The sequence below is a fragment of the Danio aesculapii genome, chromosome 11 (genome assembly GCF_903798145.1).
Source record: "Danio aesculapii chromosome 11, fDanAes4.1, whole genome shotgun sequence".
Lineage (NCBI taxonomy): Eukaryota > Metazoa > Chordata > Actinopteri > Cypriniformes > Danionidae > Danio > Danio aesculapii.
The window spans coordinates 34,311,820-34,338,720 of record NC_079445.1 but is presented as its reverse complement, the minus strand read 5'-3'; the positions used below and the strand labels follow the sequence as shown (position 1 = coordinate 34,338,720).

Below are 26,901 nucleotides of genomic sequence, written 5' to 3'. Positions count from 1 at the left end.
ATGCCTCTCAGGACTGTAAATTTCCTGTGCAATTTACGTGAGAGTGTTTGCAGCATCTGCATGTGTTTCAGGCTTTACTTGAAGATGTCTGTTGTGTCTCAGAAACAGCCCAGCTGCTCTTTAAGCTCTCAAATACTGTGTCCTCCACTAATATTGGCGCTCTTGGTTAACAATGAGCAAAGAAGGCTGTGGAGAAATGCCTTTCTGATCTTTAGTTCAAAATAATAACAAAAAAACAATGGACCAACAAACAAACAATGGACCCTTTTCACAAGATGTTATGACACGTTTAACTGTCTTAAAAGCTTTTAATATTTCGATTTTAAAAATGTAGGTAACACTTAGGTAAAATAATGGTCCATTAGTTAATGTATTTACTAACATAAACAAACTAGTAGTAACACATTAATTCATTCATTTTCCTTCGACTTAGTCCCTTTATTTATCTGGGGTTGCCACAGTGGAATGAACCGCCAACTTATCTAGCAAATGTTTTACACCGCAGATGCACATCCAGCTGCAACTCAGTACTGGGAAACATCCATACACACCCACTATGGCCAATTTGTTTTTTTCAATTGGTTTTTCCCACCCACACACACAATTCCAAAGACATGTGCTATAGGTGAATTAGGTAAACTAAATTGTCTGTAGTGTATGTGTGTGAATGAGAGTGTATGGGTGTTTCCCAGTGATGGGTTGCAGCCGGAAGGGCATTCGCTGCATAAAACATATGCTGGATAAGTTGGCGGTTCATTCTGCTGTGGCAACCCCAGATGAATAAAGGGACTAAGCCGAAAGAAAATGAATGAATGAATTCAATCATTTTTTTACAGAGTACCTGGATCCATAAACTCAAGCATCGTCAGTTTTTTGTTCATATTTTGAGCAGAGGTTCAACAGATTAAACAATAAAGGCACTGTTTATCATCCGATTAATTTTTCCAGGAGTACCAATATTAGTGGAGGTCACTGTAACCTTCATTAGTGTTATTGAGGTGGAATCCTCCCAGTGAATCATGGGTGTTTGTGTGTGAGCTCTTTTTATTGGTCTTGTCCTGGCAGAGGTGGTTTTCAGAGCACTTGAGTGGGTGTGATGTGAAAGAACTGAGTGTTCAAATAGCTGGAAATCTGGCTGTGTTTCTGAACTCACTGCTCTCTCTCAAAGCCTGCCTCTTTTTACTGATTTACACATTCTGCTCTTTGGAAATGTAGTGCTGCTTTTTATTTGCTTAACCAAATAATGAGCTTTAAGTGTTTTACTGAGTCATTTACCAAAAAGTATATTTTTAGTTGATGACTCAAATGTCCTAAGTGAGCAAAAAGCTACACATTAGATAACTGTATGATTCCAGTCACTCCAGTGGTCATGAATGGATCTGTGACTTTACTGAAGACTCTGTGTCCACACCCTTGACTACAGGGACTCGTATTTTAGTCTTTTGAGTGGGAAAATGACTACAGTTTATTTTATTACACAGCTTCTAGATATAGCTTCTATATAATAAGGATAATATGTAATCTAAGTGTAACAGAGGTAAGTGTAAGTGTAAACCTCACTCCTCTGACCTCTAAAGGTGCTCTAGCGACAGACGCTAGAGGCCATGGTCTTTAGCCTCCTTGTTAGAGCAACCGGCTCTCATGCAAAGAATCACTGGTTTGATCCCAACTCAGACCAGGTTGGGTGCAGTAGGACCGGTGGGTTACATGTGGGGGCTCGTCCGGGATGGGAGTAAAGTTTAGAGATTGTAAGTGTAACAGAGGCCAGCTAGCAAAGTGCTATGCAGATAAAACTCAGTCCTCTGACCTCTAAAGGTGCTCTAGTGAAGGACGCTAGAAACCATGGTTTTAGCCTCCTACTGTAGTTAGAGCAACCGACTCCCATGCAAAGAGTCACCGGTTCGATCCCAGCTCAGACAGAGGCCAGCTAGCGAAGTGCTATGCAGGTAAACCTCACTCCTCTGACCTCTAAGAATCACCAGTTTGATTCCAGCTCAGACCGGGTTAGGTGCAGTAGGACCATTGGGTTACGTAATTCATATGTAATATAAAGTAAATATCAACTATAATAAACAACGGTTAAAATAAAGTACTAATGCAAATACAATTTAATTGAAAATTTATTTAAAAATTCATTTATTTATTTACTTATTTAGATTTCTTTTTAACTGAATTCCATTTTTTTTTACATTGTGTTTTTTCTTTAAAAAATGTTTTTATTATAATAATAATTATTATTATTATTATTACTTTTATACAATTTTACAACTTAATCAATTGAAGCAATCAGTTAATTACTTATGGTTTTTGTGCCAGGCAAACATTAACCCTGATTATTCACATCCAAAAGAAGTTTGTTTTGGGCTGGGCGATATAGGAAAACAAAATATCACAATATAATGTTTAATATAATTTGGTATCGATAAATACTGAATGTCTTTTTTTTGCAATTCATTTAAGAAAATTTGGATTTTTTGTGTAACCACCTTATTTTAATTTACCAACATTATTAAGGTTTTAATAGTCAAAAGCAATATATATATATATATATATATATATATATATATATATATATATATATATATATATATATATATATATATATATATATATATATATATATATATATATCATGTCTTATAATAAAATTTAAAAAAGTGCTAAAGAGACTCAAACTTAATAAATAAAATGTTACAAAGTGTGTGCAAAGATAAAGTGTAAACGCTGAACAATCAAAGCAAACTATAAGGTTGATCAACATCTGTAAGGTGTCTATAATAATCACACAGTAAACCACAGAAACTCTATTAACAAAACAAATTATGATCATCAAATCTGAGCTTTCAAGTAAAGGAACTAACCATCATTATTCAAATACATATTGCAACATTACAAATCATAAAGTTGAATGACTATATTACCCCCTGTGCCAGTGATGTCCAAACTCGGTCCTGGAGGGCCGGTGTCCTGCAGATTTTAGCTCCAACTTGCCTCAACACACCTGCGTGAATCTTTCTAGAAAGCCTAGTAAGCTTGATTAGCTAGCCCAGGTGTGTCTGATGGGGTTGGAACTAAACTTTGCAGGACACCGGACCTCCAGGACCAAGTTTGGACACCCCTTGCCTTATGGCAAAAAAATCTTTCAGATGGGGTGCTAGTGGCTGGGATGCACAAGAAAAGAAACCAAAAAGCCACTCTGGCGACATCCTTCCATCTTTTTTATTTACAATCTCCTCACTGCTGCTTGTCAGGGCACTCATTTTCGCAGGTGTTGTTATTCTGACCTGAGATGGCTAAACCCAACCAGACTCCATTCACATGTTGTGTCTAAAATCATGTGAAAAGCATGAGCGCGTGGATTTGGTTTCCTTCACCATTTTCAATGTGCTTTGCTCTCGCGCTCCTCTGGCATCTCTTATAACTACACGACCATCAACTGTTTTCTCAGAGGATGACAAATGAACAAACCATTGCTGCAGTTCTGATACTAGTTTGTATTTATAAAGAGAATGAAAAAGCACTGCGGTATTGGGTGATTAGTGTTTATCTGAGTCTGCCATTGCCGAAATGTGGATATTGCATACAAGTGTGCAATACAAGATATTGCATGTAAGTGTGAAGCAGATTGGTTAGTTCTACTTACATGAATGACGGGACAAATGCGCCATTCTGTAATGCTTTCAAGTAGGTACGCCTGGAAAATGCATGTGCGTCACGTGTGTGCCATTTGCCTCACGCCAAGCCGTGCGCCTCGATTGGAAATAACCCTATGCTTATTGACATTCCTTCCAAGGCCCGCGCTCAGCAGCCACATTTTAATAAAGCTATAGCGATTCATACCGAAACTTCATGCCGAACTGTTTTTAAACGTTATCAACAATGATATTCGGTCAATAAATACTGATACCATTTTATTGGCCCAGCCCTATTTTGACACAATATATGTGTGTACTGTGTATATTATTATGCATATATTATTTATTATATGTGTATGTTTGAAAAAGTTTATTTATAGATATAAAATATATATGTACTGTATATGATTCACATTATATATAAATTTAGATGTGTATAAAGAATTCATTATAATATTTAATTTAGAATATTTATGCATTTATAATGTAATAATGCAGAAATAATTCTCCTCCCATTTCCACCAGGGTGAGCAAGGAAGAGCAGGGCAGCCAGGTTATCGTGGCGATGAGGGTCCTGCTGGGCCAGAGGTGGGTTAATGTTAACTAGCCTTGATAACCTTTCACCTTGACCTGTTTGATCTATCTATTTGACTGATCTCTATCACCCATGTATCTTGTATCTGTGTTTTAGGGAGATAAAGGGCCCAGAGGCATCAAAGGGGCTCCAGGAGACAGAGGCCTAATAGGAGAGAGGGTCAGTTAGTCCTGTTGATCTCCACAGCTGGTTTATGTAACAAGTGCTGGTTTTCTATGGCCGTAATTGTGCTTTTTTTCACTCAGGGTGAAGATGGACCTCCAGGAAATGGGACAGAGGGTTGTGCTGGCTTTCAGGTACAGCAAATCTTTATTGATTAAATGTTTTGCCATTAAAAGTCATATTTAGTCAGTGTGTAAGCACTGCTTATGTGTGTTTTTAGGGTTATCCTGGTCCAAGGGGAGATGCTGGAGCACCTGTAAGTATCCTGAACATTACAGAAGATTACTAGGAACCAATACTAAACTTCACATTCATTTCTTCCACTTTGAAAGTGATTTTGATTTGATTAATAACACTTTTAGCCCTCTGATATGGTTGTTCAGATTTTTTTAGTATTTGGCTTTTTGAGGTTATTTCGTTAAAATACATTTGGTAATTATATATATATATATATATATATATATATATATATATATATATATATATATATATATATATATATATATATATATATAGAGAGAGAGAGAGAGAGAGAGAGAGAGAGAGAGGAGAGAGAGAGAGAGAGAGAGAGAGAGAGAGAGATATATAAAAACAGAATTAGTGTTTTTTTCTCTCTCTCTCTCTCTCTCTCTCTCTCTCTATATATATATATATATATAGATCTATCTATCTATCTATCTATCTATCTATCTATCTATCTATCTATCTATCTATCTATCTATCTATCTATCTATCTATCTATCTATATATATATATATATATATATATATATATATATATATATATATATATATATATATATATAGAGGAGAGAGAGAGAGAGAGGAGAGAGAGAGAGAGAGAGAGAGAGAGAGAGAGAGAGAGAGAGAGAGAGAAAAACACTAATTCTGTTTTTGAAGATATGATTATGACGTTATGATAAACAACTCTTAAAAATGAGCAAAGAACACCAGAAGGTTGTTAAATCATTATATATACCATACTAAAAACTATGAGTCTTTACAAAACAAAACAAAACAAAACAAAAGAGAACAAAACAAAACAAAACAAAACAAAACAAAATGTATTATGAATATAGTATAATGAGTATATTTAATGAATATATTGATTAATATTATATGTGAATATATTTAATTATTATATAATAAATATATTTAATAACTTTGCATATAACCCGTAATGCCTGTTTTGAAATTTCTACTACTTTGCATTACATGTTATTTTTATTTTCTAAATAATTATAGTATTTGTTTTTCTAAATAATTAGAAAATTATATTATAATTGTAAAAATTATATTATAAATGTGTAAAATATTCAAATGTAAAAATTCAAAATTTTGTTTTAATATATAGTGTAAAAAAAAACACACTAATTCTATTTTTGAAGTTATGATTGTGAAATTATGATAAACAACACTTTAAAAAAAAGAGAGCAAAGAGCACCAGAGGCTTCTTGAATTACTATATATACCTCACTAAAAACTGAGTAATTTCATAATAAAATTAAATGAAAAAGAAATAAAGAAATAATAATAATAATAATAATGTATATTAATGAATAAATATAGTATATTGAATATATGTAATGAATATATTGATGAATATAATATGTGAATATATTTAATTAATATACAATTAATATATTTAATAACTTATGCATATATCCCGTAATGCCTATTTTGAAATTCTGTTACTTTGTATCACATACGTTATTTTTATTTACATTTTTTTTCTAAATAATTCTATTATAAATGTGTAAAATATTCAAATGTAAAAATTCTTATTGTAATATATATATAAAAATAAAAAAACACAAATTCTACTTTTGAATTTATGATTATGAAATTATGACAAACAACTCTTAAAAATTAGCAAAGAACACCAGAGGGTTGTTAAATTATTACGTACCTTATGTACCCTACTAAAAAAAAAGTGGGTCTTTTCAAAATATAATAAAAATAAAATCAAATGTATATTAATGCATTTAGTATAATGAATATATTACTCTACTGTTACTGTACACTTTATTGCCCCCTTTTGGGGCGATTTGTTCTGCAGCATAATAGATTTACAACATATATATCATACCACACACTTAAGACAAACATTAAGCAACATTAATAGTACTAAAAACAGTAGCTACCTCTTCCCATTAATATTCAGCAAATCAATCACACAAGGAACAAATGAAAATGATGTATATATTTGAACAAATATATTGATTAATATAATATGTGATTATATTGAATTAACATATAATGAATATATTTAATAAATTATACAAATAACCTGTAAAAATACTGTTACTTTGTATTACTTTGTATTTTTATGTTTTTTTTTTGATCCCTGTGAAACATCAATTAGGAAAATCCCCTATAATCCCCTATAATGCACTCCTCAGCTCCTCAGCCTCACATCGGTGGTTATCACTAAATTCCAAATGATCTACCTGCTAAAAGATAGCCTCCATATGGAAGTTGATATTATTAATATCGAGAATGATTCACATGATTTGTTAGTGGTTTTTATTAGCGTTCCTAACCGCTGATTCACAAATGTAATGAATCATTAGGGGGGTTTAGTGCATATGTGTCTCTCAGTAGGGAAACACAACAGCTGAATGTGCTCATGGCAGCAGATGTAAATCGTCTAGACTGAGACACCGAGTCCAGACGTTATGAGGAGACACTTGATGAGCTGACGCAGCACAGATAATTCTTCTCATCTAATCTCTCTCTCTCTCTCTCTTATGTTTTCTTGAACTTCTCACTTTCAAGGGTGGAAAAGGAACCCCTGGACCCAAGGGAGATGATGGAGAGCCGGGTGACACTGGATTAGATGTGAGTCCGTTTAAATGCATCGCTGCTCATTGTTATGTATCACTTTATTTGAGTATGTCCTCTCTTTTAGATTGCTTTCCAGAGCGATCATAACACTTCTGAGTTTTTTTCTTTCCATTTTGACCTTTCCATGAAATCCTTCTCTTATAAAGGAATACACTGGGTTCAAGATAAATGAAGCACTATTTTCAAGGGTTTAAAAAGATTATAGTTATCATGCAAACTATGCCTGCACAAGATATCATTTCAGCATTCATCATTTCCAATAGTCACATCACAGGATATGCAATGTTGAGTTTATATATTATTATATTACATTATATATATTATAATTTATCATTTAGTGATGTTTAAAAGCATTAAAAGAATAAGAAAATAAGAATAAGAATGGTGGCACGGTGGCTTGGTGGTTAGCACTGTCGCTTCTCAGCAAGAAGGTCGCTGGTTCAAGTCTCAGCTGAGCCAGTTGACGTTTCTGTGTGGAGTTTGCATGTTCTCCTAGTGTTAGTGTGGGTTTTCTCCGGGTGCTCTGGTTTCCCCCACAGTCCAAAGACATGTGGTATAGGTGAATTGGATGAACTAAATTAGCCATAGTATGTGTGTGTACGAATTTGAAAGTGTATGGGTGTTTCCCAGTATTGGGTTGCAGCTGGAAGGGCATTCGCTGTGAAAAACATACTGAAATAGTTGGTGGTTTATTACGCTGTGGCAACACCTGATAAATGCGGGACTAAGCTGAAGGAAAATGAATGAATATTATAATTGATCATGTGTTACTGAGGCATGTGACTGTATAATGATTTTAAAAGAAATAAGAATATCTAAGAATAAGATTATTAGGAAATTGTACCTTTGTAACTTTTATAATGATTAATTTTATTTAATTATTTGTATTATATTATTTTATTATACAATTACCTGAACACTGTTAGACTCAGAAAACAATAAAGCATTGTTTATTTCAATTGGATCCTTTTTTTATTGTATTGATATATGCTCTTAGATTCATTCATTAATTTTCCTTCAGCTTAGTCCCTGATTAATCAGGGGTCACCACATCGGAATGAACCGTCAGCTCTCACATTCACATATGCACTTATACACTACGGCCAATTTAGTTCATCCAATTCACATAAACCGCTTGTCTTTGAAACCGGAGATCCCGGAGGAAACCCACGCCAACATGGGGAGAACATGCAAACTCCACACAAAAATGCCAACTGACCCAGCTGAGACTCGAATCAGTGACATTCTTGCTGTGAGGTGACAGTGCTAACCACTGAGCCACCGTGCCGCCCCATGCTCGTAGATGGTACATATTCAAGTCATCTGGTGAAATGGTATTCATATTGCTATATATATTGCAGCAAAATATCAATGTTGGATTTTTCTAAAATGAAACTAAAAACTTGCATCTACTTCTATATATTTCTATTATATCTAAATACAGTAGAGGATAGGATTTCATATTCGCCTGCCTGCATAGTTGCAAAAGGGAGTATTAGAAGTATAGATTTGTATTTGCAATCTGCTGAATGTGAATGGAAAGTGATACAAATTCTCACTCCTTGCACCATGCAAGTAACACTTGTGAAAAAAACAAGTGATTATAAACATAAATGCACATTTTGACCAATAAACCATCAATAGTGATTTATTTGCATGATTAAATACAATTGCATTTATATCATAACCCCAGCGTACTAGAGTTTGCATGGACTTTATCATCAGGTGCACATGAAAAAAAGATTTGCATTTGGCACAGGACTGTGAGTAAATGAAAAAGCTAGTAAAGAAAGTAAACTAGAAAGAAACACTTCAAAGTAAAACTTTGAAGATCTTAAAGTTCATGAAAGTGTCATTAAATATTTGATAACTGTGACTGTAATATTAAAAATCCTTCTTTGTTAATGTTATGAGAAAGTAATCTTAAAGGTTGCCAATAAAGTAATGATAACTGTGGCTATATCATCGGTTTTGTCAAAAAAAGAGACAAAACTAAATAGAAAATTAGCAAACAAATGAGACTCTTGTCCCTCTATTGAAAGTCCAGATAACCACAACTCTGAAGATCCTAAAAGTTCGTAAAAGTGTCATTAAATGATTGATAACTGTGACTAATATTAAAAATCCTTCTTTGTTAATGTTATAAGAAAGTAATTTGAAACGTTGTCAATAAAGTAATGATAACAGTGGCTATATTACAATCTTTCGTAGTTTTTTTGTCAAAAAAGTCAAACAAAATAGTCAAAACTAAACAAAAAAATTTGTAAACAAATGAAACACTTGTTTCTCTATTGAAAGTCCAGGTAAACAAAACTTTGAAAATGAAACATGCCATTATAGTGTCTTTAAATCAATCCTTATGAAGGGATTAAATGTTAATCGGGTGCACACAATAAAAATTTAACCATTGAATGTCCATTGAATGCCCAGATAACCACAATTTTGAGGATCCTAAAAGTTCATAGAAGTGTCATTAAATGATTGATAACTGTGACTGTAATATGAAAAATCCTTCTTTGTTTATCTCAAACAAAGTGATCTGAAACTCTGTCAATAAAGTAATGATAACTGTGGCCATATCATCGGTTTTGTCAAAAAATAGAGAATAATCTTAATGAGACTCTTGTCCCTCTGTTGAAACACGGCCCCCGAGGCAATTTGTTCCGGCCTTCCAATTAGTGTGACCAAGACATCAAAAATAAATTTAGTTCAGTTGAAAAACTATAGTTATGAAGTGACATGCGTCTGTTCAATACAACACGAGCTGCAGTTGAAGGCTGCGCAGAGCGTGAGTCACCTGACATTAAGCGAGTGGTGCGAGCAGCCAAAAACATTTGGATATGTTTGTAGAAATGGCCTTTTGTACAATGCACTGATATCGTTATTAGGGATGCAATGATTAGCCGATTTCATTATTAACCGCGATTTAATTCATCACGGTCAATTAATCGTAAAGGCTTCTCTATGCAGCATTTCTGTTGCATGGAACGAAACTGCTGCAACTAAACAAAATGATGCCACCTGTGCACTAGTTTAAAGTTTACAGGTTTGTTATTTCTAATGTAAGAATATATGCCAATATGTGCGAGCAATATGCTTACGGCTTTCTGGGCGCACCCAGTAGAAAACATCTCATGCTGTAGCATGAGAATTGTGCGTGGCTTTAAGTGCAATGTAAACAAAAGATATTTTAGATGAATTAATAATAAAATGATTATGTATGTATAAACACAGATAACAACAACAGTTAATTTAAATACTTGGCTAATATGAAGCTTACATTTACATTAGACGTGATAACCGTGAAACCATGATCATTCTTCTGAATCGTACAACCAAAATCTATAATTGTTGCATCCATAATTGTTAAGCAGTTCAAAACATAACATATGAATGTGTCTGAATAAGCAATGCACTCACTGTAAAAAATAAATCCATAAAATTCACGGTAAAAAACGGCAGCTGTGGTTGCCAGTATTTTACCGTTAATAATACGGTACAAACTGTAAAAGTAATTTATCATTTTTACAGTAAACTACCGTATTTCATTAATTTATAGATGTAATATGTCTATATTTTGAATACCAACATCTACACATCTTTTGTTACACAGATAGACACGTTAACATCCATATGCAGGTGGTGATGAGAATGTTACATAATGAACCAATGCTCATCACAAACAGCTTTTCCCACAAGCAGAAAAGTGGATCATTGTATATGCTCAGTGTCATTCACACAGCTACTAAACACCAGTATGGTAACACACATAAAATTAAAGTCATGAAATAAACATTGTTTATCAACATCAGATGTAACATAAATTTCTAATGTACATAACTGATGGGGAACAACTAAAAAGATCTATGGTAATGTCAACAAAAAGCATAAAAAGTGATGTGCCATGCAGGGAATTCTGGGAAAGTCAATTAAAGGTTATTCGCCGTATATATTAAGGAAACATACTGTTAACCAGGCGACGGATTTTTACTATAGCATTTTTACAGTTTTTTTACCGTTGAAATCACAGCCATTTTTTACAGTGCTGCTTTTGCTGTGCTTTGAAATACAACATTTGAATATGTTTGTTAATTAAAAGCCTATTGTACAATGCACTGATGTTATGTAGTTTTAATATACAATATACTGTATTAACATTTAATGGAGAAAAATACATTGTGGGTCTCTTAAGGAGCAAAAATACAACATATGGGCTCTAATATGCTGTTGTGTCATCACTCATATTGAAAAGTCACATCTCTCCGGCCCCTCATTTGGGATCCTTTTCATGAACTGGCCCCATTGACAAACTACTTGAATAGCCTTATTTTAGATAATGAACAGATTTAATATCAAATATTGTACGGTAGATACTAAAGATTGATGTTTATGAGTTTTTAGGATCTTCTAAGATTTGGTAATCAGCTCTTATAATGGAGGGCCAAAAATCTATCGGCTTTCTTAAAAATATCTTTATCTGTGTTTCGAAGATTAAACAAATCGTCACAGGTTTTGAATGCTGAGAAAATAACGATGTTTATTTCTGAATGATGTGTCTCTTTAAGAATTTGTCCTGCTCTCTTGTGTATCAGTCACACATACATCATAGTCTCAGCGTTTTGTTGAGTTCAGACAGCTGTGTGTTTCTTGTTGTTATGGATTCAGGGAAGCAAAGTTCAAGATACTTGTCTCTTTTTTGAGGAGGAGGAGGAAGTTTTTTTTTTATATATATATCTTTGTTTTAAACAGCTTGAAAGGAAGTCTTAAGATGCTTGATTTCACCACAATTTTTTTTATGTGTGTGAAAATCACGACAGAGCCAAGTTTTCTTTTTTTTTTGGTAAACAGGGTAAACATCGTGATCTCAAATGCATGCATTAATAAACAATACATTTTAGAGACATCTAATACTGCAAATCCATTTGGATAAACAAGTAGAGTTAAGAGCAGAAATTTGCTGGATGTTCATGTTTTAGACTTTTCTAACGCCAGACTTCTCAGCTGGTTTACATTCTTTTTAACGGCCCCCACACACACTTTCAGTCCAACAGATGGATCTGAAAACAACATGTGCTGCTGAAGAGCCACAGATTTGGACCCAGTGCTGTTTTCTGTGTCTGATGATTGATTTTAGATCGTGGAAGTTGTGGTGAAGTGGTTTGGACTTGGTCAGTGAACTCAGGACTCCTGCTGTCCGCTTTAGTTTTAATACGTCGTTTTAGAAAATCTGATGGGACAGTTGATATAACACTGTCAGTACAGCGGTACCATTGTAGTTAAGGCACTATTGCTATTTTTGGCCAATTTCAATGATTAATTTCACCCTTGTAGAAACACCTGTTCTTTTAAAAGAATGTATCTATGATCTATCTTTAAAGGGAAAGTTCACACAAAAATGAAAATTCAGTAAATTTAGATTTTTATAGCACTTTTAACAATAATTATTGCTTCAAAGCAGCTTTATAAAATGGGTCTATTGTTGCATTATAATCAAATTAGGAAAATTTAAGGTTATAAGTTACCATAACTTTGTTAGTTACTAATAACTCTAACTAAATAACTAGTAACTAAACTAATGAACCCACTTCAGTAGCTAATGAACTAACGCAAACCAAATCATTTATTTACTCACCCTCAAGTGGTTTCAAACCTTTATAAGTATTTTATGTTTTGTCATTTTAGTGGTGAATTTATACAAATTCGTAGAGTTCAGTCATACAAAAATAGACGATTTTTAAAAAGAGGCGTGGCACCAAACCCCACCCCTAAACCCAACCATCATTGGAGATGAGCAAATTGTACTAAATTGTATGAATGAGATCATATATGAATTCATACAAATTCGCTGCTAAATCAAAAAGTTACGAATTGCCGTGAGATTGTGTTGGATTTTCTGAAGAAATCTGAAAATCTGTAACCATCTACTTCTATAGTAGGAAAAATAAATACCATCTTCAAAACTTTCTTCAGAATATCTTCCTTTGTGTTTAACAGAAGAAAGTAACTCAAATGGTTATGAAAGAAGTAAAGGGTTAGTAAATGATGACAGAATTTTCAGTCTTGGGGGAACTGTCCCTTTATGTTTATTTGGAATACTTTCTGGAATACTTTATTATTAATCATATTATAACAACTCTTCCTAAGCTGAGATTGAGTTTAACAAACTTTTAATTACATTTATACTAAAAACTGAAGTTTTTCCTTTGCATATTTAAAAGTTTTGATGACAATAATGTAAAAATAATGTAGAGAACTTTGATACTAATTATGTCCTAATCCGCTGAACTGTCTGTATATACCTTTTGATTTTCTTTTGATTGTTTTTTAAATTAATAGTTTTTTAATATATTTTAAAACTCCTCCTAGATTATTGCTCTGATTTTCATTTAAGCCCTGTCCACATGAACACAGGTATTTTCAAAACCGCACTTTTTTTCTACGCGGTTTGGCTGTTTGTCCACATGAAAACGCAGTGTCAGGTGACTGAAACCGCGACTTTCTGAAAAATCCAGTCAGGATGAAGATTTTTCAAAACTCTGGATCCAGTGTGGTCATGTGGACGCTAACACCGAATTTTTAGCCTTATGATGTCAGCATGCGTGCGGTTTCCTCCTTTCTGATTGGCCAACATGGCTGGGTTCACTCCATTTGTGGCAAATAAATCACGTGTTCCACATTGTTCAACCGTGGGATGGTAATCCGCCTCTGTACTCACATTTCCATTGAGTAGAATGCGATTTACTCGCGAAATATACTAAATTCCCTGTTTATTGTAAACTCAGTATAAAAATGTCATTATCGCCACCTGTTGGTTCAGCATGCCCATAAAATGCATCATAGTGCGTTTTCATGTAGAAAGAGATTTTTTTTTTAAACGAAAGCGGAGAAAATCTTTATTAACCTGTGAACGTGTAGACATGGCCTAAATTTGATTCTGGATTTAATTTGATATCCTGAAGCAAAACTTAATCTCCAACCTTGTCATATCAATATAATCATTCATAGAAATGCAGGTAAATGTTGGCATTTCTTGTAATGTGTCCTAACAAGCACAGTGCACTGTACTCCTAACCAAATGGATAGATTTATAGACTTATTAATGAATATTAAACCTCATTAACATTATTAAAAGTACATGCTGAGGGATTTATGCTATTGGTTTGGACTGAGTCACCTTTTTAACAGTCATGTTTAAACTAAATGTTTGTTAATTATTTTGTTTTCAAGATCTCATGCAAACTATCTATTGACACTTTTAATATGGCTATAAATGCTAAGTAAAATGGTATTCAAACTCATAATAGTATTATTTAATACTGAATAAAGCACATAATCAGCACCTGAGATGATCATTTTCATAGTAGTTTATGCTGTTGTTAGAAACCATTTTTAAAATAGAAACTCCTCACATCGTAGAACATGTAAAAGATGTGTGAGAAATTCTTACTTATTACTTAATTATTGCTATTACTTTTCAAAGCAGTCAGGCATACCATTTTTCCCTGACAGAAAATGCCAGAGTTGCATAGTACTTGAGCCATATTTACAGATTTTTGACTTGGCCAATTAAGCAACAACCTGGCAACTGCCCAGATCTCTTAGCAGAACACTAAAACTACTTTACATTTGAGTAAATCAGAAACAACACACACTTATTGAGTGTTTATGCTTTTAAGGAGATCTCCTCACATCTTCCAATTGTACAGGCTGTTGTTTTTTGTCCTAGTTGATCCCACACATGTGCAAGCATTTCAAAGATGCAATCATTCTCTCCCCGGTCTGTGTTTACAAGTGGAAATTTTCCGATTTCATCCCAAAATAAACAGCTCTGTCTGTCTGGGGTGGTCAGAAAACCACTAGTAGCCTTCAAGCGCCTTAAAACAGAGGGTTTTGAACCCGTGCATTTATCATTCAAACTCTTTCCCATCGGGAGCAGCATGTCTGCAGGGACTTGACAGAAACCAGGCTGCAGATACGATGGCTAATGTTATTGTTTGTGTTGTCTAGCTGTGCTCTTCTGCAGTGCAAATGTTTGAGGAAATGTCCCACACGTTCAATGCTTTGATCGTTTTTGTCCATTTTGCACATCTGCAGGATTATGATTGCAGTGCTCAGTTGATCTTATCAGCAGGTCCATTTTGTCCTGTTTGTTTTATTGAAACTGAAGAATTCAAGCTTCCCAATGCAATACACTGTAAGCAGGACAACACATGGGCTGCAAACTTTGAGATATCAGATAATAGACTGCATTTCATTATGTAATTTCCTTGCATCTGGATCTGGACTGCGTTGTATGACACTACAGTATATAGTGTGTGACGTTAGAAATCTTATATCTCACATTCTCTCTCTCTCCATCTTAAATACTCACATAATTTAAGCCATTATTTTAATCATAATGATGCCATGAAACTTTGTATAATTTAATTTATACAAAATATCAGTTCAGTTTCCTTTCGTTTGTCATTCAAAACATCACTGTTGGCGACACGCTGGCTCAGTGGTTAGCACTGTTGCCTCACAGCAAGAAGGTCGCTGGTTTGAGCCTTGGCTGGGCCAGTTGGCATTTCTGTGTGGAGTTTGCATGTTCTCTCCGTCTTGGTGTGGGTTTCCTCTGGGTGCTCCGGTTTCTCCCACAAAGACATGTGGTATAGGTGAATTGAATGAACTAAATTAGCTGTGGTGTATGTGTGCGAATGAGTGTGTATGGATGTTTCCCAGTGCTGGGTTGCAGCTGGAAAGGCATCCGCTGCATAAAACATATGCTGGATTAGTTGGTGGTTCATTCCACTGTGGCGACTCCAGATGAATAAAGGGACTAAGCTAAAAGATAATGAATGAATTAAGAACATCACAGTAGATGTAATGCGAAAATTACATTACAAAATACATTTTAACGAAATTACATTTAATCAACTCCCAGCAAGAACATAAAAAATCCTTTAGAAATCATACCAAATAAGCTTTTGTAAATTCATAAATATAAAATATAAACCATTTTTAAATCACAAAAAGGAATGATTAAATATTTATTGTACAGTTTGTTATAATAGTTATGATATTGACATATGCAGTATTTAACTGTTTATGCGCTTTTCAAATATATATATATAATGATTACCCTGATATAAGATTATTATTTTACCAGAATTTAACGTTTTTTATAATATATAATTTGTAGAATTTTTATATATATATTTTTATATATAAATTTATTTAATATATAAAGATTTATATATTAGACTTATATAATATATAAAGATAACATGATATATAAAAATAAATTATATAAAATGTCCATTATATAATAAAACTTTTCATTTAAATTCTTATGATTTATTGTATTGTTCAAAACAAGCATTAAGCATTGAGATGTAGACTAACAATATAGAATAGTCAGGGGCGGACGTAGTGATTTGGGGGCCCTAGCATTGAAACTCAAAACACCCTGTCTTTCTCTATATATTTTTTTTCTTTGTAGATTCTCTCTCTTTTTTGTAAATAAACTGCATGTTAAAAAATATATTTTAAGTGGAAACAAAGTATTTTTGATCAATTAAAAAATTTGGTTGACAAATTATGTAGAGTTAATTAACTATTTGTGATTAGATTTTAATATTTGCATGTGTGGAAGGAGTGTTCCACTAGGCTATTCATGGGGGCCCTCGGTTTTGAAAAGAATAACGTTAAAATCTTAATGGTTATAGACAGATTATTAATATAGAAAATTTCTAAAACAGCTATATGATTAAAATAAGCTTTTTGGCATTCGTTGGGACCCCCTAATTCCCCGGGGCCCTAAGCGGCTGCTTACCTCACTTATTGATTAAGTCCACCCCTAAGATTAATATACATGTTATATATCCACACTGTAAAAATATTCTGATTGCCTTAAATTTTTAATCTGAATCAAATTAACCTTTTAAGTCCACCGAACTTATGTTGTTAAACTGACAAAACAGTTTGCGTAACGTTTAGTTTAATAAGTTACAATGAGCTAAAAACATATGCTGTCAGGACTAATTGATCATATCATATATATGTATACAGTATATATATATATATATATATATATATATATATATATATATATATATATATATATATATATATATATATATATATATTATGTTATGTTATTAGGTAGCCTACTATGTTAGGTGTGCAATCTAACACAAATCATAAAAAAAAAAAGCTTCTTTATTTTGGTCTGTTGACAAGACAAGATCTAAAACAGATCTAAAGCAGTAGGGATTACGCCAATGGAAGGATGTATAACTCTTATTTTTTTCCACAATCTTACTTTCTCTCAAATTTCACTCCCCGGAGCATCTATCATCATGTACCTTACACAGGACATGCGTAAGGGCTTCCCCTACGGTAATACACCTAAAACACGGATTGCGGTAAAACTCGTTAATGGCAGGGAAGCGTTTTCTCTTGTTAACTGCAGGGAAAGATTTAAACGAAAACATTTATCGATTTTACGCACATCATATTACCAGCCATACATGTAAAGCACAAATAATGTCCTTCAATTCGGTCACATCCAGCGGCCACCATCCTTGAATCAACCTCCATCATCGTAAGCTGCTTGCTTTTCTGTTTGTTCCATTGCTCCGTTTGCTAGATGTTTGCTCCAACTTTCTTTTGCAGTCTGAAGCGCGTCAAACGCACAAAACGCCCAATTCACACCACAGGCCGTCTAATCTAATCTTTGCATTGACTTCTCATGTAAATCACTCGCGCTTCACCCGCGTCTGTTTACTGCACAGGCTGCAAAACATTTCCCTCACTCTCGTGTAATGTAATGATTGTGAGGGCGCAGGAGAGACGTCATTTTTTGAGAGACTCTTAAAAACATCACATGCGCTGCGTATGCAACGTCTATAGGTCATGTAAAACAATTAATTGCAAACTGAAGTAAACATAACTTGATTATATGGTTTGGAATTGGATGTTTTATGAAATTATTTAAGTTTTTTGCAATTATTTTGCATTTAAATTAAGAATTTTGCAGGATTGTGAAAATTTGCGGCTTTTTGTTGATTTTGCGTTTGATTCAGCGATCACGGACTTGCGAAAAACTAATGGGTCTGAAATATATAACCATGTACAGTAGGTATAACTATAACCATAATATAAAATGACCGTGCTATCATAAATTAGCTGTTTATTATTAATTGCTCCACTCATGCTTATTTTTAAATGGTAAGGTGAACGTCAGCTGTAAACAAATCACACATGCTTGTATCAAAGCTCTGAGCTCATGTTTAATTTCTACACCAAAACAATGAGTGGCTGCATTGTGGTTGAACAAGCCGACACAAATACATATGCCTGCACGCTTTCATCTTCAGTCATCTGGAGTGGATTTCTGGTGATCTAACGCCCAGACCGATTCCCTATTCATCACTGTGTTTGTCTTCCTGCATGCAACTCCGCAAACTTCAAGGAAGCGGTGGAGACGTGCATATGTGGAAGAAATGTTTCTCGGCTGTCTGCATTTCATGGGTCTTTCTTTAGAAACTACATTTTCTAATTTTAAAACGCATGTTCTTTCTCACTCTAAATGTTGAGAGGACAGTTTGTTTGTTTGTTTGAGCCGTGATTGAATGCACACTTGAATGTTTAGGCTTCAGAAAGGCTGTATTAATCATTGGGGATGTTTACATGCCACACACATTTTGCAGCAGATGTGTGTAGACTGTTTATGCATAGCGATCTTTCTACTGGACACGTACTGTATATACTTTCTGTGGTCATCTAAAATTGCTGACATCTGCATTAATATTACTTTTTATGCAACTTTCTTCTCAGATTTAGTCATTTGAATTCTTAAATTAGTATTAAGATATTCAACTTATTACAAATTGTGCATATTAAAATAAATATTATATTTGAATTTTATTATAATAATTTAGCATGACAAAGAGAATTATTTTTTTATATAATATTCAAATAAGGTCACGGTGGCTCAGTGGTTAGCACTGTCACCTCACAGCATGAAGGTCACTGGTTCGAGTCCCGGCTGGGCCAGTTGGAATTTCTGTGTAGAGTTTACATGTTGTCCCCGTGTTGGCGTGGGTTTCCTCTGGGTGCTCCGGTTTCCCCTACAGTCCAAAGACATGCGCTATAGGTGAATTGAATAAACTAAATTGGATGTAGTGTATGTGTGTGAATGAGTGTGTATGGATGTTTCCCAGTACTGGGAACATATGCTGGATAAATTGGCGGTTCATTCCACTGTGGTGACCCCTGATGACTAAAGAAAATGAAAAAAATGAATAATAATTTAGCATGGCAAAGTGAAAATTAATAGATAATTAGATAATTAATTAAATGAATAATTCATTAGATAATGTTTTATAATATAATATTAAAATCACAGTTTTCACAGTGTACATCCAGGACTAAGTGGAAAATAATAATAAATATTACTTTAATTTTAAAAATCTGTTTATTTAAGTTTTAAATCTGATTTTAAAAATGAAAGTGTATGATTTACGTTTTACATGATTTTGCAATCAGCATAAATGTTGGAAATATTTATAAAGAAAAAGGTTTTAACAGTTTTTTTGCCGTCATTTTCCTCAGTGTCCTCTATAATATGGCAAGGCTGAAATGTGTTATAAGTGCTGAAAAGAAAATGAATGAATGAATCAGGGTGCTTCACACTTGTGATTCGGTTCATTCAGACCAAGAGCAAAAATTGGCCGAAAGAATGAATTTAGAGGAGTTCTCAAGACCTACCTGAGCTTAAACTCCACTCTCACTCTACAAAGCGGGAGGGAGCCACGGGCTCGAGGATCTTCTGATCTTAGGGACAGCATGCCAAACAAGCCTTATTATCAATCATCAGCTAAGTGTGAACTCTTGAAAGCTTATCGAGACTACTTCTTGAATCAGGTCTCACTCTTTTTTTTTTGGTCCACTTTTGGTGCGGTCTCAAGTATGATTGCTGCGTTCCTGAATACCCAAAATTCTGATTCAACTAAACTAAATGAGGCAAGTGTGAAAGCATCCTCAGAAGGCTACAAACATGTTTAGCTGTAGTTCACTTTTGGGCCTAAACCACGCAAAGGCTTCAGACAGATGCACGTGACATTCAGCCACACACACACTTTACGATAATGAGAAGTGAACTCTTGTGTTTATCACCTCTCCATAACTCTCTTCAGCTGCTCGCAGCAACCTGAACTATTGTGAAAGCTTTCATTTTACTGTCCAAAGACCCCCGTAAAAGTTTTGAGCAGTTTACCAGACTCGCATGCATTTAGAAAATGGAAAATAACGTCTGTTTGTGCAAAGATCAAAAAGCAGCAAACTGAGTATAATTCCAAAAGTAATCATTAGCAGAATTGCAGAGGCCGTAAATTAAAATGTTTACTGTGTGTTTTACAACTGAATCCTAAAGACTGGCTGGAGGCTCTTCATAATAAACATCAGATCTGGAAGGAATAATATACACCATAGTGTAGGGGAAAGAACACTGTAATGAGCTGAAATATCGCATTGATTTAAACTAAAGTCAAGTTAAACTGCTGCGATTGAACACACTTGAGCTACAGCAAGACCTTTATTAATCAAACGCAATGTTTATAGGATATTAACACACGTGTTTCGGAAGTTTAAACTGTTTACATGCGGTGAACTTTCAGTTTAAGCCATATTTAGCCTTTCTGAAGACTTCTGTTATTTGCAGTGTTTGCTAAGGCCGTCACTGATACTATTTCTCATACTTAAGGATTTAACTAATGTGCAAGTGTTGTTTTATGAATACTTTCTAACCAGTCATTTTTACTGGCCGCAATACATGAACCGTCTGCCATATTGGGTTTTTGGAACAATCAAAAGCTTATATTAGAAGATGAAGCCATTAATTAGTTAACATAACATTAAAAGCTAACCTATTTAAAAAAATCTGTAATGAGTTACATTTTAAATAATCACATACATAAAAATATACATGTAAAAATGTAAGATGTTAACTTAATGTCTTATTGTTCATATTTCTGTCTTGCAGATTTGAGATATAAAATGCAATTTGATATTTTGTCGCAGTTCTGAGAAAAAAAGAATTGCAGATTTTTAATCTGAATATTAAACAAAGTAGTTTATGACTCACTTATTATTATTGTTTTTTTTTGTATTTTACAATTCAGACTTTAAAAAAAGAACTAATAACATATAAACTTAATGCAAGGCTAAAGTCAGAATTGTGAGATGAGTAACAGTTGCCTCTTGTGTTTATTCAGCTTTTTTCTAAGATATAAAGGCACAATTGGCGACACGGTGGCTCAGTGGTTATCACTGTTGCCTCACAGCAAGAAGGTCACTGGTTTGAGTCCCGGCTGGGCCAGTCGGCATTTCTCTGTGGAGTATGCATGTTCTCCCCGTGTTAGTGTGGGTTTCCTCCGGATGCTCCGGTTTACACAATACTCCAAAGACATGCGGTATGGGTGAATTGAAATAACTAAATTGGCCGTAGTGTATGAGAGTGTGTGAAAAAGTGTGTATGGGTGTTTTCCAGTACTGGGTTGAGGCTGGAAGGGCAACCGCTGGGTAAAACAAATGCTGGAATTGTTGATGGTTCGTTCCGCTGTGGCAACCTTTGAAATAGAGACTAAGCTGAAGGAAAATGCACAAATGAATGAATAAATCATACATAAAATATTAAAGTATACATGTTAAAATTACTCAAACAAAATAAAAGATATTAAATTGCAATTCTGGCAGTTGTGAGATATAAAATACTACAATTTGATATTTTTTCATTCATTCATTTTCTTGTCGGCTTAGTCCCGTTATTAATTCGAGGTCGCCACAGCAGAACGAACTACCAACTTATCCAGCACATGTTTAACACAGCTGATGCCCTTCCACCTGCAACCCATCTCTGGGAAACATCCATACACACTCGTACACTACGGACAATTCAGCTTACCCAATTCACCTGTACCGCATGTCTTTGGACTGTGGGGGAAACCAGAGCACCCGGAGGAACCCCACGCGAACGCAGGGAGAACATGCAAACTCCCCACAGAAACGCCAACTGACCCAGCCGAGGCTCGAACCAGCGACCTTCTTGCTGATATTCTTAGTCAGATATTTCTGAGAAAAAAGAATTTTAAAAATAGTTTATGACTGACTTCTTAAAGTAAGCTTGTATCTAAGCTTGTGTTTTACAATTAAGATAATTAAAGGCACATTTCTAAAAAAAACAATAAATATAAAAGACATTATAATCTTATTGCAGTGTATTATATTTGTATGTCTAATTTTTTCCTCCGCTTTTATAACTAAACAATGATCATTCCTGTTTTAAAATTTTGCTCTAACTGTGGCAGAAATAAGCAACTCAGAGTTTCTCGAAAATGCAAAATGTAAACTCAAGTTTTTCAGGGAAAATACAAATGACTAGTAATAAAACTGACTAAATATATTTGTATTTTGTCTCTTAGTTCACACTTTTTTTTTATCTCATAAGTTCACCTGATGTAAAACTTCTCATTTTTTATATCTACTGTAATTTGTGTATCCTGTGCCAGAAATAAGCAGTTTTTATGAGCTACTTTCTAAGCTACTGTCTATCCTTTTCCAATTTGAGGTTTAAATGTCTATAACTTATAATTTTGAGATCTACTTTTTCTGGAAAATGAATGTTTAGATGATGTAATCTCTTCGGCTCTATTTGTTTGGACATGCATAAACAGTTCATATACAGTATGCTGCTTTCATCATACATATTAACAGTGGCATTTTCCCCAGCGAACGTGTTCTCATTTATCAAAATGGATGTATTTATTTTGTTTGTGCTAATGCTGAATGTTTGATTTAATGGTGTATATATTATTCAAGGCCTCACATCTGCACCATATGAGCCATGGAGGTGCTTTGCGTTCCCTTATGTTTGACTCTTGTCTTTCTGCTGGCCAAGACTGTTTGGAAATGTTTTTCTGTCCTTGTAAACAATTGATTGAGCTTCTCCGGCCTCTCCCAAACCCAAGGGGCCAACGTTTGGGTTCAGTATCTGTCAAGGTAATCACAATGAGCCAAAACAATATTGGCATGATGGCATCATTTAACCTCGTCCCTACTGTGAGCCTGTCTGTGACAGTGCTGGACTTTGAAGTGAGGAATTTGAGGATAATTGAAGCAGCATGGGAGAGAGGGCTGGAAATGGGGACAGGTGGTTAGTATTATCTCATCGCCTAACCGTAATCTGGCACAAGACTGAAATGAAGAGGATGAACGCATCGTATCTGCTGGCTGGAGGCAGAGCTGATTTAATGGAGAACATTTAAACTGTTTATGTGGAGGGAGATAGTTGTCGAGGAGGGTTTTAAACAGCTGATAGAAACCGGCATATGGTCGTGATATTACAGGAGGTCCAAACGTCTGGACCAAACCAGGAAATTAACTATTTAAATTCTTTGTTTGTTTTGTGGAAAATACTGAAGTGACACAGAAGCACCTCTGAGGTGGCATTTACTGCACTGTAGGTGTCTTTGTACTAATCGTCTCAGATAAGATGTTAAACCGAGATCTTGACCAACTGTGGTCATTAATAATCCCATGGCACTTTCACTTTCCATGACAGCATGCCAAACACGCTTTATAATCAATCATCAGCAAGGTGTGAACTCTTGAACCAATTATTACAAAGCATTTTCAGTTTTAAGCGCATCCAGAGTTTTAGGATTCGACCCAGACTTTTCATTTTGGTGCATCCCTAATAATTTGTAACGTAATAAAATACAGTCACAGTTGAATCATTTTCAGTAGTTTATTTCACTTAATGAATTGTAATAATGGCAAAGACTGGTTGCCCTCTGACGCCATGCAGGATTGTGCCACTATAGAAACCAGGACACTATACTATAAGATGCACCTTGTTTCAGATTAGATGTTAAATCGAAATCTTGACTAAACATCCAATGGCACTTCAAGTAAAGAGTTGGGGCGTAATCCCAGTTTCCCAGCCAAATTCCCTCTATCAACCATTATCCAGCCTCCTGATAATCCTTATCCATTGAATTGACACTATCTCTCCTCTTCACCTATAGTATATCTACTACTGGCACTTTGTAGTGCTATGGTGCAGTGCTATACAGCTATACACAATACATCCCTATATAAATGCATTTGAAGGGGGATACACAAAAGAGAATTTTGAAAATGATTTGTCCATTTTACTTAATTGCCAAACCTTTTTAAATTAATTAAAATTCACTATTCATTTTTTGTGTTCCACAGAATGACAGACTAGGACCACCAGGGCCAAAAGGAGCCAAAGGTCACAGAGGACCTGAGGGAAAATCTGTAAGTATGATAAACAATTTCGGTCACACTTTATTTTGATAGTCCGTTTGTTGAATTTAAGTTACATTGCATCTACATGCCAACTCATTTTCATTAGATTATAAGTAGACTGTTAGGTTGAGGTTAGGGGTAGGATTAGTGTAAGTTGACATGTACTTGCAAAGTTTCTTTTAGTCAGTTAAATGTCTGTTGAAGGAGCAGTATCAGCAGATATTAAGCAGACAGTCTATTAATACTCAAATGGACCATCAAAATAAAGTGTTAAAACAATTTCATCTATTTATTGTACTGTTTTAATGTGTTTACTATATATTGTCTTGCCATATCACTAATTAAGCTTCAATATGAACTCAGTATTCAATATTAGTGCAGAGTGTATATCTGCTGTTAGATTTGATTCAAGATCGATAGAGAACTGAAACATGCACACCAAATGACTACGATCCAAACCTTTTGTTGACAAAATCAATGGAATGTGATCAACAGATATGACCTCAAAATGTCGGCCAAATAAAACTCAGAAAAACAAGTTTTATTGTTTGCTTTATATAGTATCAAAAACACCACATTTGATATGCTCATTTAACCTAAAGTATGCCAAGAACCTGAACCTGTTTAAACATCTTAAACATCTAAACCACGTTTAGAAGGTAATTGATAATAATATTATCTTATCCTTTTAACCTGCTCTCCATTTTTCAGCATTTTTTTAAAACGACATACCCAAATAAAAATGTCTGTAGCTCTTGAACCCTGTGGTCTATGTTCACAAGTCTGGTTTTGTTTGAAACTAGATATTGGCTGGTTTGGTACCCAAGGGTCAAAATAACTAAAAGTAGGAAAGAAACAGAGTAAAACATGGTAAAATATAGGTGAAAGTGAATTGCGGTTAGTTTCAAAATGGATGTGACTATCAGGATAATGGCATGGGAACACCAGAAAAATAAAGCTGAATGTCTGACAATGTTTTGATTCAAATTTTATGATGATAGTCCCATGATTTTATTTTAAAAAAAAAAGTCTAGGGGTCCTTTCTAAAAAGCCATTTGGATATATATATATTTGCATAAGTAAACAACCAGGCTCTTATATTGTCCAGAGGTGCCAAAAGAAGTTTTAAAGCAAAGTACAAATCTTCACTTATGTAGAACGGCGTTTAACAGCCATGAGTTATGGGTGTGTGGGAAGGGAAATTTCTCTCAGGCTGCAATTTTGCGATGTTCCTCTTTACCACTGGATGACATCCAGAGAGGAGGAGATTTTGTCGGTCTCAGAAATGCTCTTATTTGGGAAGAGTCTCAAAGCCTCTTCACTTTGGCAGAACTACATCTGTGTAGCATGTCACAAAACTGACTCTGGCACAGACCTGTTTATGTTTTGACATACTAACAAAAAAAAAGAGTCATATTTGTATTTGGTATGTGATTGTCTATTTAATCTGTCTTGTTTCAATGCACAGGGACCACCAGGACCACCCGGACCTCAAGGAGCTGATGTGAGTGACTTAAAATTGAATAAAACTGAGTGCACAAATCACAAAAGGCATGCGTTATTGGATATAGTCTGCAAATTTTCCAACAGTTCATGAGAGAAAGTGCAATGCGACGGGTGACAGTGTCCTCAAGAATAAATGGACCTGGACATTCCACTGTTCACTTTCCATTATTTTTGTGAATTCCACATCGCTGAGAGTCAGTAGCTATGGAAATATCTGGCCAAGACCCAAGCACACACTGCACTAGTCTTTTGAGGGAATAATAGCATCATTTAATAGTGCATAACAGCTGGATTTTAAAATGAATGCATGACAGTATAAATGGGACATTTGAAGGGGTCATGTCATACATTGCGCATAAGCTATAGTACTTGTATAATGTATGTTTTTTTCTCCCAAAATATCCACTATTTAGCAAGCAATTTTGATGATTATAGACTTAAGCAGGCTGATAATTTTGGTATTTTTTGTGATGTTGACCGGAAGGAGCACAGAAAGATCTTCTGTGCACAGTTTTCAAATATGATGAAACTAAACAGAGACAATAGTGTTGGTGGAATAAAGCAGTGGAGGAAAGGTTTGTGGAGTAATGGCAGAATTACACTGTAAAACCCAACAGTCAACTTTATTAAACGAAAGGAGTGTAGTTAACTCAACATTTACTGAAAGTTAATTCTACTCATTTGAAAAGAGTTTTGAACACAGTGTTAAAGGTAGAGTTCATTAACTACCTCATTACTTCAGCTTAAATGGAGTAAGTTCACAGTACTCATATGGATTAGTTTTTTACTCAAATGGTTTGTTGCAATTGGTTTCCTCAAACGGTTTGAGTTGCCTTAACTT

The 26,901-nt window shown here is 34.5% G+C and overlaps 1 protein-coding gene across 1 annotated transcript in view; it reads left to right on the top strand.

Moving 5' to 3' along the window:
- col6a1 (collagen, type VI, alpha 1) overlaps nucleotides 1-26,901 on the top strand; it is a 75,757-nt gene that overhangs the window by 37,924 nt on the left and 10,932 nt on the right. The window contains exons 21-27 of the mRNA XM_056468626.1: nucleotides 4,161-4,223; nucleotides 4,327-4,389; nucleotides 4,476-4,526; nucleotides 4,613-4,648; nucleotides 7,170-7,232; nucleotides 24,498-24,563; nucleotides 26,023-26,058. Coding sequence (XP_056324601.1) covers nucleotides 4,161-4,223; nucleotides 4,327-4,389; nucleotides 4,476-4,526; nucleotides 4,613-4,648; nucleotides 7,170-7,232; nucleotides 24,498-24,563; nucleotides 26,023-26,058 — 378 coding nt within the window. The remainder of the gene's footprint in view (nucleotides 1-4,160; nucleotides 4,224-4,326; nucleotides 4,390-4,475; nucleotides 4,527-4,612; nucleotides 4,649-7,169; nucleotides 7,233-24,497; nucleotides 24,564-26,022; nucleotides 26,059-26,901) is intronic.